This window comes from Typopeltis vanoorti, chromosome 2, assembly GCF_054136105.1.
Source record: "Typopeltis vanoorti isolate ZY-2024b chromosome 2, IOZ_Tvanoo_1.0, whole genome shotgun sequence".
Taxonomy (NCBI): Eukaryota; Metazoa; Arthropoda; class Arachnida; order Uropygi; family Thelyphonidae; genus Typopeltis; species Typopeltis vanoorti.
In genome coordinates, this window is record NC_143550.1 from 120,103,158 (window position 1) to 120,124,868 (window position 21,711).

General features: G+C 35.6%; 1 protein-coding gene across 1 annotated transcript in view; it reads right to left on the reverse strand.

Moving 5' to 3' along the window:
* LOC150109383 (uncharacterized) overlaps window positions 1-21,711 on the reverse strand; it is a 139,943-nt gene that overhangs the window by 82,235 nt on the left and 35,997 nt on the right. Inside the window, exon 4 of the mRNA XM_090402269.1 lies at window positions 2,997-3,188. Coding sequence (XP_090258395.1) covers window positions 2,997-3,188 — 192 coding nt within the window. The remainder of the gene's footprint in view (window positions 1-2,996; window positions 3,189-21,711) is intronic.

The window sequence follows — 21,711 nt, forward strand, 5'->3', positions numbered from 1 at the left end:
GGCCAGAAAGGTGATAAGCGTGGTAAGAAAATCAAAAACGGATTATGAAAGAAAATTATCCATGCAGGCTAAAGAGAATCCCAAAGAGTTTTTTCGATATGTTGCAAGAAAAAGAAAAAATGTATATGGCAGAATGATTTTAAAGAATGCCGATGGTAGGGACGTAACCGAATCAGTTGATATAGTTGAATTACTAAGCGAGCACTTTGCATATATCATCCAGGTGGTGACATTGCAGAAATGAAATGGAGGTGAGTAGTCTATTACAAAAACTCAATGGCAATACATCTGTGGGATTGGATGGTATACCAGCTCATGTCGTATGTGAAGCGGCTAAAGAATTGTCAGTGCCCTTGACCATTTTGTTTAATTTGAGTCTCGGGTCTGGGTTAGACCCGAAGGGGTGGAAAGAGGGGAAAATAGTTCCACTGCATAAAGGAGGTTCCAAGACTGCTGTTGTAAATTACCGACCGATTAGCATATCGGAATCGTTGTCAAGGTCTTGGAGAAATTAGTCAAGAGAAAAATACAGGATTGGATAGATGAAAATGGGATACCGTATGGGGGACAACATGGTTTTGTGAAGGGTAGATCATGCCTCAGTAACTTGTTCACGTTTTGTAACACAGTGACAGCTGAACTGGATAGGGGTAATGGTTTTACAGTGATACTACTGGACCTTGACAAGGCCTTTGACAGGATACCACATGGAACCCTAATCAGTAAACTGGAGCAGATGGGGGATAGATATAGGGTTGGTGAGATGGATAGGAGGGTGGTTGAAGGAGAGATACCAGAGAGTGGTTTATGCAGGAGTGGGGTCTAAAAGACGGCTTGTGACTAGTGGTGTGCTGCAGGGTTCTGTTCTTGGACCACTACTTTTGAATTTGTTCATTAACGATATAGGAAAGGATCTGAGAGGAAGTGTTCACTTGTTTGCTGATGATGCAAAGTTGGGTAGAGCAATAGTGAGTGCACAGGATGTCAAAATTTTGCAAGATGATTTGGATAGTTTGGAGGACTGGGCTAAGGAAAATGGATGTCAATTTAATGTGGAAAAGTGTAAGATTATGCATTTTGGGATGAAAAGATTAACAGCAGTATATCACATTGGTGGAACTGTACTCCAGGATATTGATGAGGCCAGGGATTTGGGAGTGTTGCTGGATAGGGAATTGAAGTTTAGGGGCACATCGCAAAAGTGGATAAATCAGCTCATCAAATCACTTGGTTGCTGAAAAATACTTTAACAGAGGCAAACAAGTTCCTCTGTATCAAGCCTTGATAAGATCCCATCTAGACTACTGTGCCCAGATATGGGCATCAGGGTTTCTTCTTGATGGGGAGGAGGTGGAGAGGATCCAGAGGCGAGTGACCAAGATGATAGCAGGTGTATGGAATGAACTTTATGAGAACAGGTTGAAGATTTGTGGGTTGCAAAAATTGGTTGACAGGTGGAAAAGGGGTGATATGATGGACACATTCAAATTACTGAAGGATTTCTATAAGATTAATTCAGAAGATATTTTTGAGAATAGGACTGGTGGTGGGAGAACTAGGGGCCATACATGGAAGCTGGGCAAGAATGAGGTTAGCAAGGGTGTTAGAGCTAGGTTTTTTTACTTGGAGAGTGGTGAATGAGTGGAATAAGCTGCCCTAGTCTGTTGTGGGTGCTATGACTGTGAATGAGTTCAAGGTGAGGTATGATAGATACTGTGTGAATGTCGAATAGTTGTTCTTGACATGATGTTAGGGCCTCCCTCGATGAGTCTGTTGACTCCTTGGAGTTGTCCGAAATAATGATAATAACAATATCTCATAGATGGCATATATAAAAGAATTATTTATCCATACGCTAACTATGAGAATTTGATTCTGCTTCCTTTACTAAAAAAAAAAGCGCTGCTATAGTGACAAAGTGAAAAATATAACAGGAATTATATATTTTTGAAGAGAAAATACTAAAATTTTGACACAGATGACAAATCAATAATCAGCTTATGGTAACTCTCTGATGATGTTTGGGCAGATCACTTCCCACAAGCTTTATGCTTACTTCCCATACAGGTTAGAACCCAGTAATATAAACATGCATGCTCTGGAAACTTTTTTTTACTTAAAAAAAAAAAAAATGTAGCTATATAGACAAAGAGGAAAAAAAAAAGTCTAATAACAATTATATATATTTTGAAGATAAAATATTAACTATCTTTTGCCACCAGCATCAAATTGATACATTAAGCCAATGTCAGTCAATGTGTCAACAAAATCTTACTGAAAGATTAAAACTTAAGGAATTAAGTAAGAGAAAATAAATTCAAACTAATACCTTTATTTAGAAAATATTCAGTGTTTGTTGTATGCCTGAATGTAACTGTGTGTAAAAAAACATTTTAGTGTCTTGCAAGCACTATACACAGATAAGGCTGTACACAATTCAGTGTTACCTAAAAGAGCCTACAAACTTTACAGTGAAAATGCAGACTCTCACAAAATTGCTTCAAATCTCTCTCTTTCTCTAGGATCACAGGATTTCTTTTCTCAGAATGAACAAAATTTCTCATCATAACTTAGATCAGTTTTTCTTGCAATTTAAAAAGCATACACAAAACATAGCTCCTATCTGGTTCTGAAGTTATGCATATCTTAAATATGACATTTCTTCTTTTTTATATCTCTTTGAAACATATATAATTATTTTCTATTTATTTCCTAGGAAACAGAGCACAAAGATAATTTTAAAGTTGCCTTTTCATCTGGTAACTATTGCTACTCTTGTCTATAACAAAGATCCTTACTTCCAAGTTTAAAATATTCAACCAGAACAAAACCACTGCTCCATGTATTTAAAAGACAACAGTCCATTACTTTGGTTAAAACTATACAGTTCCCTCTTAACAGTTATCCACATACATTCCCAACTTTGAAACTTGGGAAATAAAATCAGGTAAATATTTCTTTCTATTTCTTAAGATAATAAAACTTTAAACACTTACCAGAGTAAGCGAACACTCGACACTCTTTGTGTTATTAAAATTATTTTCGTTATAAAATGAGGGAAATTTGGCTCTCAGGAGTGAATCTTGCTGACAAAGTAATTTTTGTACATGAATTTCACATTGCCAACAAAGACAGTAGACTTTCTCCAGATGCTGTTGATAAGATTCTACTTCTTGGACAAAATTGTTCTGGAAAAAATAAAAATTATCAACCAATGTGTTGTACCATTATGCTTTTGGTTTCTGGGGCTAAGCTATTAGAAACATGAAATGTAGAAAGACACCTGTTACATAATTGGCATCAAATGATTAAAACATGCTGTTTTCATTATTCTTGAACTATATTTGAATCTAATCAATTATGAATACATTACACAATAAGAATCGTAACACTAAATCCTAAGATTCTACCCCTAGTCAATTGGCTTTCAAAATATCACTACCACACTTCTCAACCAATTTTCTCTCTATGTCATTTATTATCAATACCTATTACTTGCAAGCTAATGAGCAGGTTCTTGTGAACGGTATCAAGGGGTTTACTGAAATACAAATCCAGTATATATCAGGGCTGCTACCATGATCTATTTCCTCTCTTAATCTCTTCATACAAAGTTTTTTTTCATGGCTGAGTTTCCCTTAATGAAACTAATGTTGATAAATGATCCATATCAAGGATATTCTGGATATGATTCCTAATTAATTTTTTATTAATAACACCAACATGTTTGTGCAGCCTTGTGGCTGCACAAACCACAATCCTAGACCTTTAGGTTTATCATCATGTACAGAAAAAATGACCTAATAGGTTGTTCCAGTCACTGACTAAACCTGATTGCAGAAATAAAATGATTTCATAATAATAGGATCGGGAATATAGAAAGCAGCAAATATCAACAGTATCCTCCCATGCTTTCATCCACGTACACAGAAAAAAGATTAGAGATCATACTAATCTTCTGCCAAGGGTCCCTACCAACCAAGTTGCAAACTAAAAATGAATAATAAAAATAATAATATAAAAAAGTGTAGAAATTTACTTATTATTTTTATGTGCGGTTTCCATCCACGAAAGATTATTATAAACCTATAGTATGTTTTGTACCGTGGATGGTTTTTGAGGCTTACTAACAATTATAAAAACCTTCATTCATGTCTCAGAGTTACACTGCCCTCTTAAACTATATCTCTAAAGTCCTTGCATAAAATTCACAACCTTCTAAACTTAATGTCCAACTAATAATTACAGTCTTTCTTCTTTTACACATTCACTAAACAGACTAAAGTTTCTACTTTACCAATTGCTGGGAAACTATTAGAACATCATACATATCACAATATAACATCTCTTCCAGGTCCACCTTCCGTTCTTCTTGGTCTGCATTACTCCACTGAATGGTCCGGACTGGATATATCTCCGGCGACGAAAGCAGGTGCTCACCGTTCACTGGTCATCTGGCCCAACAAGGCTTAGCTGTCTCTGCAGGAATCAGGAACTCAGTTCCGCTGAGCAATTCCTTAACTGGCAATCTCCCAAGGACTCCTCGGCATTCTCCCACGATCCTTCCAAGGAACAGGGACGAACATCGGCAAGTGAAGAGGACAATAAGAAAGAGCCCTGAGCTAGCGCTGCTTCACTTTTTAAATCCCGCACCCAACACTTCCTTACTACGTCATTAAATTTCTCCCTCTTTGCTCACGTCACCTTACATCTCCCACACTTAGCACCATAATCTCCCCTAGCATGGCTATCGGTACTTAATCAGATTAGCCTTCTCCCATCCACATACAAATATTTATAAAATTTTAGCAAAGTTTAAACAATGGACTATTCACAGTAAATACATTACAACACTATGGACAAATAAGTAGACTCTTAAATTATTATTGTTGCTGATAATTTACAAGCAATTTTAACCATCTGATAAATCAGTATATGCCAAAATGTAAGATGCATGTTAAGTTCTGAAGAAAATATAAATTAATACAGTTTCAGTTTCATTCAGAACTTAACACCAGATAGGATTGTCTATTGAGAATCCAGCACTTCTTTGTGTAGTGAACCATTGAAGCAATGCTTCGACATTCGTAAGCTCGCACTTCCTATATTTTTTGGTTTTGATCATGTTGCTTTCCTATGCCAATATGTAAACATCTTTAAAATTCCACAATATTGATACCGTTTAAGAGGACAAAGGAAACTTTTTATATGCTTCTTTTTTCGCACCATTTTCTAACTCATGAATAATTTCAACTTTTTCGTGAACCAAAAGACACTCTCTTAATAAACGATTCTGATGGAAGGGTTCATTGTTATAAAACCTGCCATAATCCGATGCAGGTGGTCATAAATGCTACCACTCCTTTAATTTTGTCTATTCAAAGAATTGGTATTCCAAGAACTACCCGAGAAATTAAGGATGTTTGTATAGTTATCAAAATTTGCATGGTATATCTGTGCAGTATGCTCATTATAATAGTGAACAATGTATGGGAATATGCGTTAATTAAAATGATAAGTTTTTGCTCAATTACATCCATGATCTACATATTTTCGTGCTCATTACAACAAAGTTCAACTGTGTATATATATACACACACACACACACATACAGTTGGGTCTCTTTTTATGCAGTACATACGTTCCACAGAAAACCGCATATAAAAAATAGCACAAAAAAGGCCTAAACTTACGTTGAAAAACCAGGGATACGTTCCATAATTTTCTAAAACCGAAGCAATGAATTAAAATAAACCTAAAATCACATAAAAAAAGTTTATGAAAATTCACAAAAATAAGAATGCCTAAGTTTATTTTAAAGCTTTATTCATTTAATTTTATTGTCCGCGCAGTTAGCCTAGTGGGTTTGCGCTTCGCAACCATATGCCAGGGGAAGGAGTGTCCCAGGTTCGATTCCCGTCGAAGACGTGAGGAACTTGAGGATCTTCCTCAGACATAGCCAAGTTAGCCGGTCTTGGGCATGGGCAGTAGGGTTTTTCCCGCCAGTTTGTCTGGCGTTTTTCATCCCTCAAGCAGGCAAACCGGCCCCATGAATATATGCCTCTACAGCCAAAAAATATACCCACCCACCAAGCGCCAGACTAGGCGACAGGTCGGTTGGGAGTGTTACTAACAAGAAGTCGAATCTAAGTAACACGCGGACCCTGCATAGAAAGTGGGAATAACGCGTAGTGAAAGAAGAAGAATTCATTTAATTTTATTGAAAAGTAACATTGTTTTAAAAACATTTTGTTATCAGAATTATCATCGCTATTAGACAATATTCGGCAACGTTTGCGAACTGGTGCAAAATCACTTTCATCACCAGAAGAGATAGTCAGCGCATCAGATCTGTATGGTAAAGACAATGGTTCTTCACAAACAGAATTAGCTTCACCTCGTTCTGTGCTGATTTTTTTCTTCTGACAAAGTAATCAGTGATTAAACTTAGTGATGATTTCACTAATTTTTTAAGGATGTCCATCTGCGATATCCAGACATGCAGTTCTTCAGCTCACGTTGGAATTTAAAGGCTCGTTAAGAATTTGTGTCATTAACAAGAAAATGATTTTCCAATTTATTGCACAGTTCAAGACCTTCTCTAATTATATTAGCAGTGAGGGGACCAGGTTTTTCTTCCGCTTAACTATTGTTTTCTGGATCTTCAACGATATCTAAAGTTAATCGATATCCAATAATATCATAGTCACTTGAGGCATTATCCACAAGCAATTTGCCTACATCGTTCTGGCCAAATTTATCAAAACCTTCTCCACCAATTTCATGTTCCAATGTAATGATTTCATCTGATAATGTAGATGTTTGCATGGTTGCATTGTTTGCAATACATCCAAGCCAAGCTGCTTTCCAGCAAGCATTTAAAATTTGTGGTCTTATTTCAGCGATAGCAGATGCAACATGATTTAAGCAGTCCAAAATAGAAACTTTTTTTCCAAACATCAGTTACTGTTAATGATTCATTTTCAGTTTATCCAATATAAATTGAAAAGTGTGCTTAATGTAATTTTTTTAAAAGTAGCAATTATGCCTTGATCTAATGAATGAATAATGCTTGTTGTATTGGATGGAAAAAACACTACCTGCACATTTGGATGTTCTAAATGTGGATGACTTGGTGCATTGTCAACAATTAATAAAACTTAAAAATCGAGAGCTTTTTGCTTCACATGTTTCCACTTCTGGTACAAAGCAATTATTGAACTATTCAGTAAATACAGCAGTTGTTACCCAGGCCTTTGTATTAGCCATCCAATACAGGCAGCTGTTTTAGATCTTTGTCTTTTAGAGCACGTGGTCATAGAAATAGATTTACTAGGAAGGGTTTCAGCATTCGATCTCGTGATGCATTGCTACAAAGTAACAACGTTACTCGATCTTTGCTTGCTTTAAACCCACTTGCTTTTTTCTCAGACTTTACGATGCAAGTTCGACTAGGCAGTTTCTTCCAAAACAATCCTGTTTCGTCAGCATTAAACACTTGATCGGGACAATATCCATAATCTTCAATAATTTTGGCTAACTTCTCTTGAAAATTTTTGGCTGCTTCTTCACCTGCTGCTGCAACCTCGTCTGCAATCTTCACGTTATGAAGTGCATTCCTTTTTAAAAACCTGATTTACCATCCTTCACTAGCCCAAAATTCTTTATCAGCCTGGGACACGGAAGTAGATGGCTCCAATTGCTTCATCTGTTCATAAAAACCGAAGAGCTTTTTGTTTAATTAAATAACCATTTATAGGAATTCTTTGAGTTAATTCTTCAATCCAAATTACGAGCACTCATTCCGTGTTTTCTAATAAAGCATCTCTTGAGTATGATGAAAATTTGGCACTTAGTTTTGTTCCAGAAATGACAGATTTTTTTATTGGACTTCATTCTTTTTAATTGCTCTTATAGTAGATTCGCCTAAATTAAAATGTTTACCAATCACCGTAGATCCCTCTCCTTTTGCTAAGCAATCTAAAATGGCAATTTTCATTTCCAAAGAAATTTCTTTTCTTTGGTGCTTTTTCCCCTCCATTGGGCCAAATTTAATTATTCGTTAATTAATAATTAATGATCAATTATTAATTAATAATAAAAAATCAGCTAAATTAACAATTAGTTATTAATGAATATATTACAAAATAACCAAGGTGTTCCATGAAAATTTCAGGATTTGTGAAGTGTTTCAATTGTAGGAAAAGTTCAGGAAATGCTGGATTACTCTATTATCGGAATGGATTCTCCTTTTGTTGACATGCGCAGAAGTGTCGAAAGGTCTCATATCTGTGGGTGTGCACCGAGTGTGTGTGTGTGTGTATATTCGTATGCAGATCTACTCGGTTTAACAACATGTTTATTAATTTAATTTAAATGACTTAAACACCGAGATAATAAAGAATAAGGTTTAATGAGGACACTGCTAGTTTCGTTAAACCAATTTTGGTTAAACCAAAATAAAAAATGATGGTACAACATGATAAAATTTCATGCCGGCTGGGGCGTCGCCCGGTTAAACAAGGCCCCCGTTGTTTTCGCCAGGGAACCAGGGCGAACAGCGAAAAGTCAGCTACTGGAACAAATCTGAAAACAAACCCCAACTCAACATCACCAGAGTTAAAGATCGGTACTATCAACGTAAGAAGCCTGAATGGCAAAGAAATGGAGCTAGCTGAGGAATTAGATAAGTATCAGATCGACATAATAGGGGTGACTGAAACAAAAAAGACCAAAACTGGTGAGATCTTTCTGAGCAATAAATACAAAATGTTATATTCAGGCAATAACAATCAAGGAAAAGAAGGAGTAGCCATAGTATTCAACACAAAATACGAGGCTAATCTTCTTGAATGGCAGTCAGTCTCAAGTAGAGTAATGTGGGCAAATATGAGAATGGGGAACTGGACAATGAGACCTATTTGTGCCTATGGTCCCACAGAAGGTTCTACTAAGGTAGAAGTGGAGGAATTTTTTGAGGCTTTAGAAAAAGCAACTGACACAATGAAAAATGAAAAGTTGGTCCTTGTTGGGGATCTAAATAGTAGAGTAGGAAATGATTGTGAGACATACAAAAATATTTTGGGAAAATTTGGAGAAAAGAGCAAAGCTAATAATAATGGCAAATATCTGTTGGATTTCTGCTCAGGACATGGACTGGTTATTACTAACACCATGTTCCAACATAAAAATGTGCACAAATTCACATGGAGAGAAGAGGCTAGGAATAAGAAAAGTCTCATTGACTATGTTATTGTTGATAGTGATGTTTTCTCCCTGGTGCAGGACACCAGAGTGTACAGAGGATTTGAAATTGGAAGTGATCACTATTTAGTCTTCAGCAGGATAAAATTGAATTTCATATTGAAAAGAATAACATGTAAGAAAGTTTTAAAGCGAATAAAAGTTGAGCAGCTCTCGGATGTAAACTGTAGACTAAAATACAGAAATATTATTGAAAAGAAAATGAAAGAGTTTGAGAACAGGAATCAAACCTTGGAGATTCAGTGGCAAACTCTGAAGAAAACATTGATTGATTCTGCCAGAGAGGCATGTGGTGAGGTTGTGTGCAAGGATAAAAAAATCAGAACTCCCTGGTGGACACAGGAAGTTAAAGAGGCAGTGAAGGAAAAGAAGAAAGCATATCAAAAGTTCCTGGCAAATAAGTCAGCTTTTACTCTTACAGAATACAGAGACAAATGTAAGAAAGCTAAACAGTGTGTAAAACTAGCTAAACAAAAGTCATGGGAGGACTTTGGCAAGAATATAGAAAATAAATATCAAGAAGGTGGCAAAATATTCTGGAGGTTGTTGAAGAAGCTTAGGAATGGAGGAAAGAGTGCTGTAAAAGGAATTAGAGATGATAAAGGTGAAATGAAAACAGGAGAAAAAGATATCCTTGAAGTATGGAGTAATTACTTTGAAAAACTGCTAAATGAAACAAGCAGTGATGACAGCACAGTGATAAAAAACACTGACCAGGCATGCAGTCAGGAATACATATCCATACTTGAAGTAGAAAAAGCCATCAAAGGCTTGAAATGTGGAAAGGCAGCAGGAGTAGATGATATTCGACCAGAAATGCTGAAGTATGGTGGTATAAGAGTCTTACAGTGGCTGCACTGCATAGTTCAGAAAGCCTGGACAGAGGGACGAATTCCCGATGATTGGAGTAGAGCTCTCATATTACCCATATATAAAAAGGGAAATAAAACTGAATGTGAGAATTACAGAGGTATTTCCCTACTGAGTGTTCCTGTCAAGATCTATGCAAGTATACTTGAGAAACGGTTGAGAAGAATTGTGGAAGAAAAGCTTGGTGAAGAACAAGCTGGATTCAGGCCAAATAGAGGCTGTCAGGATCAGATCTTCACTTTACGACAAATAGTCGAGAAAGCATGGGAATATAACAAAGATCTGTATTTAAGTTTTGTCGATTTGGAAAAGGCATATGACAAGGTGCCAAGAGAGAAGCTATTCAATACGCTGCAGTTATATGGTGTCAATGGGGCATTATATCAAGCAATACTTAGTCTTTATTTGAGTTGTGAGTCAGCAGTTAGAATTGAAGGAAGTACAGGAAGATGGTTTAATGTTAAATCTGGTGTGAGACAAGGATGTACATTATCCCCTCTGTTATTCATTATCTATATGGATCACATTATGAAGGAAAGTGGTATTAAACATGATATCAAAATTGGAGATGTTAATGTCAGCTCTTTGCTTTATGCAGATGATGTTATACTTCTAAATAAATCCGCTACAAGTCTGCAAGATTCTCTGACTAAATTGAATAGCTGTTGTAATAGATATGGTATGAAGGTCAGCAATAAAAAGACAAAGACAATGAAAATAGGCAGAATCATTGAAAATGTCAACTGTGTTGTGAATGGAGAACCTGTGGAACAAGTAAAACATTTCAGCTACTTAGGCACAATTTTTACTGAAGATGGTAAACTAAATATAGAAATAGACAACAGAATCAGCAAAGCTGGTATCGTGGGAAGTCAATTGAATAAATTCATATGGAATAAGAAAGAAATTAGTTGGAACACTAAATTAGCTGTATACAAGACTGTGTTCAAACCAATTTTAACTTATGGATCTGAGAGCTGGGTCAGAAGTAAAACACTTGACCAAAGACTAGAGACCGCTGATATGAGAGTCCTGAGAAAGATTAGAGGCATGAACAGATGGCATCAATGGCAATATCATATTAAAAATGAGGATATTAGGAAAGAACTTGACATTGTCAGCATCCAGGAATGCGTTAGCAGAGCTAATCTCAGATGGTATGGTCACTTAAATAGAATGGGAGAGGAAAGATTACCAAAACAAGTGTTCTCTGCCAGGTTGGCAGGAAAACGACCCAGAGGAAGACCAAGATATAGGTGGATTGATACGGTACAAAGTGCCTTAGACGATAGAAATATAAGATCTGATAATGTTGGAGTCTTGACAAGTAACAGACTGATTTGGAGGAAAATTGTAGATAGGAAGTTAGTAATGATGTAATTTTTTCATGTAGTATTGTCATATCCTGTACACCCCTTGAGGGTACATGGCAGGAATTTGATGATGATGATGATGATGATGACTGCTAGTTTCGTTGGTACACCAACTTCTTCAGGTGTCATCAAAGTACAAAGAATTATACAAATTAATCTGATAGAAACATTACATAATAACAACAACAGATCTACTAGAAACTGTAGTACAGTTTGAATTGGAGTCCGTGCTACAGTTCCAGCTGTATGTTTATGCGTGTGTGAAATCACGAGAACGTCAGCATTGGACAGCAGAGCTGTGTGAATCAGATAAACTGTAGCTAAGGCTGCTATTCATGTGGGATGAATCGAGTAATTTCTTTAGACTCAAGAATACGTCTATCAAGTTCATCATAACATTTGTGAATATTACAAGTTTGAGACCAGTCTATTTGATTTTGGCAATGGCTGGCGAGCGCTGGCTCAGATTCTGTTATAGGATATATCTGTTTTGTGCTCTTCAATACGGAGAAGGATAGATTTATCAGTCTGTCCATAGTAAGGTTTTCCACAATTACAAATAATCTTGTATACTCCTGGGAACTGAAGATGGTGATGTTTTTCTTTAGGTTGACTAAGGATAGAACAGAGTTCAGGAAAAGTAGAGAAACATGTTTTGATGTTGAACTTTTTTAAAATTTTAGCCAGTTTGGGAGAGACATCAAAACATGTTTCTTTACTTTTCCTAAACTCCGTTCTATCCTTAGTCACCATCTTCAGTTCCCACAAGTATACAAGATTATTTGTAATTGTGGAAAACCTTACTACAGACAGACTGATAAATCTATCCTTCTCCATGTTGAAGAGCACAAAAGAGATATATCCTATAAGAGAATCCGAGCCAGTGCTCTCACCAGTCATGTCTTGTTCTCTATAAACTGATGAACATCAAATAGACTGGTCTCAAACTTCTAATATTCACATGTTATGATGAACTTAAAAGACGTATTATTGAGTCTAAAGAAATTCTCCTCGATTCAACCCACATGAATAGCAGTCTTAGCTACAGTTTAACCTGATTCATACAGCTCTGCTGTCCAGTTCTCGCGATTTCACATATGCATAAACATACAGCTGGAACTGTAGCGCGGACTCCAATTTAAACTGTACTACAGTTTCTAGTAGATCTGTTGTTGTTATTATTAATGTTTCTATCAGATTATTTTGTATAATTCTTTGTACTTTGACACCTGAAGAAGTTGGTTTACCAACGAAACTAGTAGTGTCCTCATTAAACCTTATTCTTTATTATTCTTGATGTTTAAGTCATTTAAATTAAATTAATAAACACACACACACACATATATTGTAAAATGAGTTGAATGACTTAAACCGAGAGTTAGGTAAAAAAAAGGGGGTTTAACAGTAAAGTACGACTAGTTTCGGCTTATAACAGCCTTCATCAGGTGACATTATAAAAGAAAAAACACTAAACATTAAAGGTTTAAAAAAAAAAAAATATGAACAACATACACAGTCTCTATACATAATTAGCATGAAAACGTTGTAGTTGTATTTAAAGCTGTTCTTTGGTTTGTTGCATTGTTGAGAGAGTGTGTACTTGCAGCATCACGTGAACGCCAGTACGTGATTACAGCTGAATGACTATCTGGAAGGTTGTAGCTTAAGTTATTATTTAGATGTTCAGGGTTGAGGATGATTTCCCTAGATTCTACAATTTTTCTCTCCAATTCATCATGGCAATGAAAGATGTTAGTAGATCTGTCCCAGCAGACTGTATGACTTGAGTTTTCATCATTAGGATCAGCCAAGAAAAGGATATGGCTTGATAAGGCACTGGCTTGCTGTCTCTTGTGTTCCTCCATACGTAATTCAACAGATTTGTCTGTCTGGCCAAAATAAGGAACATCACAATCACACCATATTTTGTACACACCAGGATATTTAAGATGATGATGACATGGTTTTGGGTGGCTTATTAAGGAGCGGATTTTTGGAAGTGGAGTGAACAAAGTTCTGATATTGTATTTTTTTAGAACCTTGGCTAATTATTGTGAAACTGAACTTATGTAAGGAATAGATATACAGTGGTATCTCGCTAATCCGAACCCTCCAGTAATCCGAACTGTGGTTTGAAAGAAAAAAAAGTTTTATTTATTACGTATCATTTTGTGTACTATTATTTTTATTTAATAATTATTATTACAATACAGTATAACTATGGCGATACACAAAAAGTGGAAATTCAAAACATGCATAATTTGGTTAAAAATATAAATCCAGATGTTGAAATTTCACAAACAGATGCTACAGAATGGATTACAGGCAGAACCGAAAGTGAATTCGAAATCAAATCAGATGCCGAAATTATAAATATGACCGCACAGAATGAATTAGAAGATGAAGATGACGATAAAGAACTCGAAGGAAAAAAAAGTAGTAAAACATGAAGAGGCAGTTGACAGTTTTAATATGTGTGTATAGAATGTGCTAAGCAGAATGATATGCCATTCCACAAAATTTTATTGCTAATGCAGCTCTGAGAAGAAGCACTTGACAAAAGTTTAGCGTCCAAGAAGCAAAAGAAAATCAGTGACTTTTTTACAAAGAAATAAAAAACTTTTTTGTGTTGTGTACAAGAAGGTGATATTTTTTACGCAAATTAAGTTATACTGAACTATGCAAATTTATTAAATCAGAATCCTCAACAATACAGGTACATACAAATAAATTTTTTATTAAAATAAACTTGTGTACTGTATTATTTTTTAAGTTTTACATTACAGTGCAGTAGCTTTTTTCTATCAGTTACTTCATTTATTTACAGAATTAAATTGACATGCCATTATAATCTGATTATTTTTGTCTTAAACGCTAGTTATTGTCGTCTCTTGGGGGTTAAATTCTCTAATCCGAACGAGCACTGTTTTTATTAGTTCGGATTAGTGAGATACCACTGTATCTCACTAATCCGACTAGGAGGATTAAGAAGGAATTTTTCAATAATTCTTTCAGAATATCCATTAAGTACAAAACTATCTCAAAACTTAATATCCATTAAGTTTTGAGATAGTTGATTTCTTTTTAAAGTTCATTTGGGTTATCAAGAAGAGAGCAAGCTCTATGTCCCAAGGTAGAAATTATTCCAAGTTTTTGGGGAGGGAAGTGATGGGACTGACTATGAAGATATCTGTTGGTATGTGTAGGCTTTCTATACATCGAAATTTTAAGTTTACAAGAAGAGCGGGTCAGTTTTACATCTAGAAAAGGAAAGGAACTATCAGTTTCAAGCTCTGCTGTGAACTTTATACTTGGATGTCAACTATTGAGATGTTCCAGGAAATCCATTAGGGAATCATGTCCATGGCTCCAAATGAGGAAAATGTCATCCACGTAACGTTTCCAAACTTTAAATGTTAAAGCAAAGGACGAGATAGCCTTGGCTTCAAAATCCTCCAAGCAAATATTTGCAAGAACAGGGAATAAAGGATTACCTATCGCCAGACCATGATTTTGCTTGTATATAGTATCTTGGAATCTAAAGTAACTGGACTTGATGCAATGGGTAAGTAAGGCCAACATTTTTTTTTGGATAACTTGTGTATGAGTAATGTTATGACTTCGTCTGTTGGGATATTAGCGAACAAGGAAATGTCGAAGCTAGCTATGATTTCATCTTCATTAACTGTCACATCCTTAATGTATGAAACAAAGTCCGCTGTGTTATTGTTAAAGGATGAGGACTTGCTTGAAAAACATTTGAAGTATTTTGCAAGATGTTTAGAAAGTTTGTATGTTGGAGAATCAATACCTTCCACAATGGGACGTAGTGGGATGTTTTCCTTATGGATTTCTGGAACTCCATATATGCGTGGAATAAGAGGATGGAGAGAGCATAGAGACAGGCGAAAGTTTTGAGACAGTTCAGTGGTAGTTTTTAATAAGTTGTTGGTACGATTTTGAAGTTCTCAAACTGGATCTCTCTCAAGTATTGAGTAGGTATCACTTTTGCAGTAATTCACACATCTTATTTTGGTAATCTTCAGAGTTGAGGATAACTGTAGCATTGCCTTTGTCTGTGGGAAGAATAATTATATCTCTGTTATTTTTTAAACTCTTAATTGCTTTGCATTCTGTCAAAGATGTTATCTGCGGGTGGTTTTGCATTATTGATAATAAAGATGGATTCAATACGCAGAAGTTTTGCATCTTGTGAAGGGAGGAATGAAGTAGCTTTTTCTATTTTGGTAAGAAGTGATTCTTTTGGGATAAATTTTGGAGAAGGAATAAAATTTAGACCTCTACTAAGGATGCTTTTTTTCTTCGTCTGAAAGTATGTGAGAAGATTTGTTAATTACGACTTTGTCAAAGTTGATGTGGGGTTTTGAGAAGTTCCTATTATTTTGTACTCTTTTTAATGTTTCATATTTTCTGATAAGATTTACTTTGTTATCATATTATATTTGGGCTGCTTGAGATTCACAGTTCATATTAAAGATATGCCAACTCTCGTTATCTAAAGATTCTTCTAGTATTTGAGCTAAAGTTCTTTTTTTGGTGGACAGAAAAGAGAGAGTACGTTTTGTATCGAAGATTCTTTCAGCCAGTAGGTCTAATTTAGCTTTATGATAGACTCTCCTCGCATGTTCTGTTGTTATATTCTCTTTAAAGGAAATAAATTTAGGAAACACAGCATGGAATTTGCAACGTTTTAGAAAGACTAACCTGTTGATGCCCTATCCTCCTCGGTGTTTTCTTGAAGTTTCTTTTAGTATTAGAAATAGAAGCCTCGTCATTAAGGCTATAGATGTATGATGATTCATTGACTTGGTTGAAATACATATTGTAAAATGAGTTGAATGATTTAAACCGAGAGTTAGGTAAAAAAAAAGGGATTTAATAGTAAAACACGACTAGTTTCGGCTTATAACAGCCTTCATCAGGTGACATTATAAAATATATATACATATGCATACATATATATATTAGGGTTACCAAGTAATTTTATAAACTTGGTTATTTTACTCCTAATTCTAAAAAAACTTCTTTACACACACACACACACACACACACACACACACACACACACACACACACACACACACACACACACACACACACACATTTTGCTTTCCCTTTATTTCCAAAATTGTTTTGTGACTAACATTTACATGAAATTTTGTTAGTTGTACAAATTGAGTGGTTAAGATGTAGACTAACATCTTAACCACTCAAACAGGCATATAGATGGAATATCAGTCTACGTTTCCCTGTGTTATTTCAATAGTATCATCAATTTCATGTCATAGTAGCACTGAATACTTCAAGAGGTGTTCAAGGCTACTATGGCAGAACTACACGATTAAGATTACATTATTAATAATCAACTGTCAACATTTTTCTTTCAATTAGTTTATTACTTGTCAGTACTCCAATATTGCTGTATCTAATATTTCATTCTTCTAAGGCAGTTCTAACTAAATCAATGCACCTAGACCTTGGTCTTCCTCTGAGTCTCTTTCCTGCCATCTTGGAGTCAAACACCTGCTTTGCTAATCTTTCCTCTCTCATTCTTGAATGCTAACAATATCAAATTCTTTTCTGATGTCTTCATTTTTAATATGATTCTGCAACTGATGACATTGCTCAAGAACTTTCATATCTGAGGTCTCTAATCTTTGATTAAGTGCTTTATTTCTAGTCAACTCTCAGATCCATAATTTAAAATTGGTTTGAACACTGTCTTGTATGCTGCTAGTTTAGTGATTTGGCTAATTTCTCTCTATTCCATATAAATTTATTCAACTGACTCCACACCATACCAACTTAGCTTATTCTGCTGTCTATTTCCAGATGCACAAGTTTCCTGTGTTCCTGCCTATTTTTCATTGTTTTAGTCTTTTTATTGCTGATTTTCATGCCAAATTGGTTTCAACAGTATCCAAATGTTATTTCAATTTCAATGGGCACTTCACATCTATGTAATTACCAATGTATAAACATGCCAAGTCTTTATGTAAGGGAATAGAAGCAAAATATAGCTTTAACACTTATTAGATGGAAAGATAATGTTCTGCTTTGTACGATCAATATATTTAAAAAAAAGTTCAAGGAAAAATTATAACTAATACAGGTAGTATCTCTTGCATAATACCTTTATTGCTTCAAACACATATTTCAAGAATGCAAAGGAACTATATGTAAGTACAGTAAGAACTTATCAGATTTAATACTTTGTTAGGGCAAAAAAGAATATTTTGATAATACAGTACCATGTGATTTTTAGTTCTCTATATATTGTATATTAAGCACCCTTAAGGAGTGCTTAAGGGTAAAAGCTGTATAACTGAGAGGAGACCTCCACATAGCCTTTAAAGGAATGCGGAGAACCGACCAGGGCTTCTGACCTAATGTCCAATCCTCACCTTCTCGTGATGCACCCTGTTCGGTATCTACCTGGATACTGAACAAACAAGGATGCGCTGGCAATTTGGGGTTTAGCCGACCAAATTGTATTCTTATTGGCTTAAACCAATATACAAAATGATGGTACAACATGACAAAATTTCATGCCGGCTGGGGCATCACCCAGTTAAACAAGGTCCCCGTTGTTTTCACCAGGGAACAGGGCAAACAGCGATAAGTCAGCTACTGGAACAAATCCTAAAACTTACCCCAACTCAACATCACCAGAGTTAAACATCGGTACTATCAACATAAGAAGTCTGAATGGCAAAGAAATGGAGCTAGCTGAGGAATTAGATAAGTACCAGATCGACATAATAAGGGTGACTGAAACAAAAAAGACAAAAACTGGTGAGATCTTTCTGAGAAATAAATACAAAATGTTATATTCAGGCAATGACAATCAAGGAAAACAAGGAGTAGCCATAGCATTCAACACAAAATACGAGGATAATATTCTTGAATGGCAGGCAGTCTAAGTAGAGTGATGTGGGCAAATATCAGAATGGGAAATTGGACAATGAGATTTATTTGTGCCTAAGGTCCCACAGAAGGTTCTACTAAGGTAGAAGGGGAGGAATCTTTTCATGCTTTAGAGAAAGCAACTGACACAATAAAAAAAAGGAAAAGTTGGTCCTTGTTGGGGATCTAAATAGCAGAGTAGGAAATGATTGTCAGACATACAAAAATATTTTGGGAAAATTTGGAGAAAAGAGCAAAGCTAATAATAATGACAAATATCTGTTGGATTTCTGCTCAGGACATGGACTGGTTATTACTAAAACCATGTTCCAACATAAAAATGTGCACAAATTCACGTGGAGAGAATAAACAAGGAATAAGAAAAGTCTCAGTGACCATGTTACTGTTGATAGTGATGTTTTCTCCCTGGTGCAGGACACCAGAGTGTACAGAGGATTTGAAATCAGAAGTGATCACTATTTAGTCTTGAGCAGGATAAAATTGAATTTCATATTGAAAAGAATAATATGTAAGAAAGTTTTAAAGCGAATAAAAGTTTAGCAGCTCTCAGATGTGAACTGTAGACTAAAATACACAAAGATTATTGAAGAAAAAATGAAAGAGTTTGAAAACAAGAACCAAACCTTGGAGATTCAGTGGCAAGCCTTGAAGAAAACCCTGATTGATTCAGCCAGAGGCATGTGGTGAGGTTGTCTGCAAGGATAGAAAAATCACAACTCCATGGTGGACACAGGAAGTTAGAAGCAGTGAAGGAAAAGAAGAAAGCATATCAAAAGTTCCTGGCAAATAAGTCAGCTTATGCTCATAGAGAATACAGAGGCAAATGTAAAAAAGCTAAACACTGTATAAAACTATCTAAACAAAAGTCATGGGAGGACTTTGGCATGAACATCGAAAATAAATATCAAGAAGGTTGCAAAATATTCTGGAGGTTGTTGAAGAAGCTTAGAAATGGAGGAAAGAGGGCTGTAAAAGAAGTTAGAGATGATAAAGGTGACATGCAAACGGGAGAAAAAGATATCCTTGAAGTATGGAGTAATTACATCGAAAAATTGCTAAATGAAACAAGCAGTGATAGCACAGTGGTAAAATACACTCAACAGGCATACAGTCAGGAATACATATCCATACTTGAAGTAGAAAAAGCCATCAAAGGCTTGAAATGTGGAAAGGCAGCAGGAGTAGATGATATTCGACCAGAAATGCTGAAGTATGGGGTATAAAAGTCTTACAGTGGCTGCACTGCATATTTCAGAAAGCCTGGACAGAGGGACGAATTCCTGATGATTGGAGTAGAGCTCTAATAGTGCCCATATATAAAAAGGGAAATAAAACTGAATGTGAGAATTACACAGGTATTTCTCTACTGAGTGTTCCTGGCAAGATCTATTCAAGTATACTTGAGAAACGGTCGAGAAGAATTGCAAAGAAAAGCTTGGCGAAGAACAAGCTGGATTCAGGCCAAATAGAGGATGTCAGGATAAGATCTTCACTTTATGACAAATAGTTGAAAAAGCATCGGAATGTAACAAAGATCTGTATTTAAGTTTTGCCTATCTGGAAAAGGCATATGACAATATGCCTTTTCCAGTGGAAAAAGTAAAACATTTCAGCTACTTAGGCACGATTTTTAGTGAAGATGGTAAATTAAATGTGGAAATAGATAACAGAATCAACAAAGCTGGTATGGTAGGAAGTCAAATGAATAAATTCATACTGAATACGAGAGAAATTAAGAGAGAAGAGTCATACCAAGAGAGAAGCTATTCAATACGCTACAGTTATGTGGTGTCAATGGGACATTATATCAAGCAATACTTAGTCTTTATTTGAGTTGTAAGTCAGCAGTTAGAATTGAAGGAAGTACAGGAAGATGGTTTAATATTAAATCTGGTGTCAGACAAGGATGTACATTATCCCCTCTGTTATTCATTTTCTATATGGATCACATTATTAAGGAAAGTAGCATTAAACTGAATATCAGAATTGGAGATGTTAATGTCAGCTCTTTGCTTTATGTGGACGATGTTATACTTCTAAATAAATCAGCTACAAGTTTGCAAGATTCCCTGACTAAATTGAATAACTGTTGTAATAGATATGGTATGAAGGTGAGCAATAAAAAGACAATGAAAATAGGTAGAATCATTGAAAATGTCAACTGCGTTGTGAATGGAGAACCTATGGAACAATTTCAGCTACTTAGGCACGATTTTTAGTGAAGATGGTAAATTAAATATGGAAATAGACAACAGAATCAACAAAGCTGGTATGGTATGATGTCAATTGAATAAATTCATATGGAATAAGAGAGAATTCAGTTGGAACACTAAATTAGCTGTATACAAGACAGTGTTCAAACTAGTTTTAACTTATGGGTCTGAGAGCTGGGTCAGAAGTAAAACACTTGACCAAAGACTAGAGACCACAGATATGAGAGTCCTGAGAAAGATTAGAGGCGTGAACAGATGGCATCAATGGCGATGTCATATTAAAAAAGAGGATATTAGGAAAGAACTTGACATTGTCAGCATCCAGGAATGCATTAGCAGAGTTAATCTCAGGTGGTATGGTCACTTAAACAGAATGGGCGAGGAGAGATTAGCAAAACAAGTGTTCTCTGCCAAGTTGGCATGAAAACGACCCAGAGGAAGACCAAGATATAGGTGGATTGATATGATACAAAGTGCCTTAGACGATAGAAATATAAGATCTGATAATGTTGATGTCTTGATAAGGAACAGACTGATTTGGAGGAAAATTGTAGATAGGAAGTTAGTAATGATGAAAATATTTCATGTAGTACTATCATATCCTGTACACCCCTTGAGGGTACATGTCAGGAATTTGATGATGATATATTGTATAAATATGATGCTAAAAAGAAGATAAAGTGTTCATATAGAAGTACATATTTATTTATAGCTTTTTTTTTAAATTTTTTTTTTACTAGCATTTAAGCAATATCAACCTCCACATGGATGAAATATATCACTCTGCGTTATGGTATTCCACTTTTAATATGCACTTCACACCCATGGCAACAGTGACATCAAAGCTGGTTGCATGAATAATTCTACCTGCACTGTCTTAAAGCTGGTTGCATGAATAATTCTACCTGCACTGTCTTAAAGCTGGTTGCATGAATAATTCTACCTGCACTGTCTTACTTGCATTTATTTTTCGGTCATTTCTGTATGGCACATATGGGCAACCCCTGGCCCGGATCCGGCCTGTACTTCTTTTGGTCCAGTCC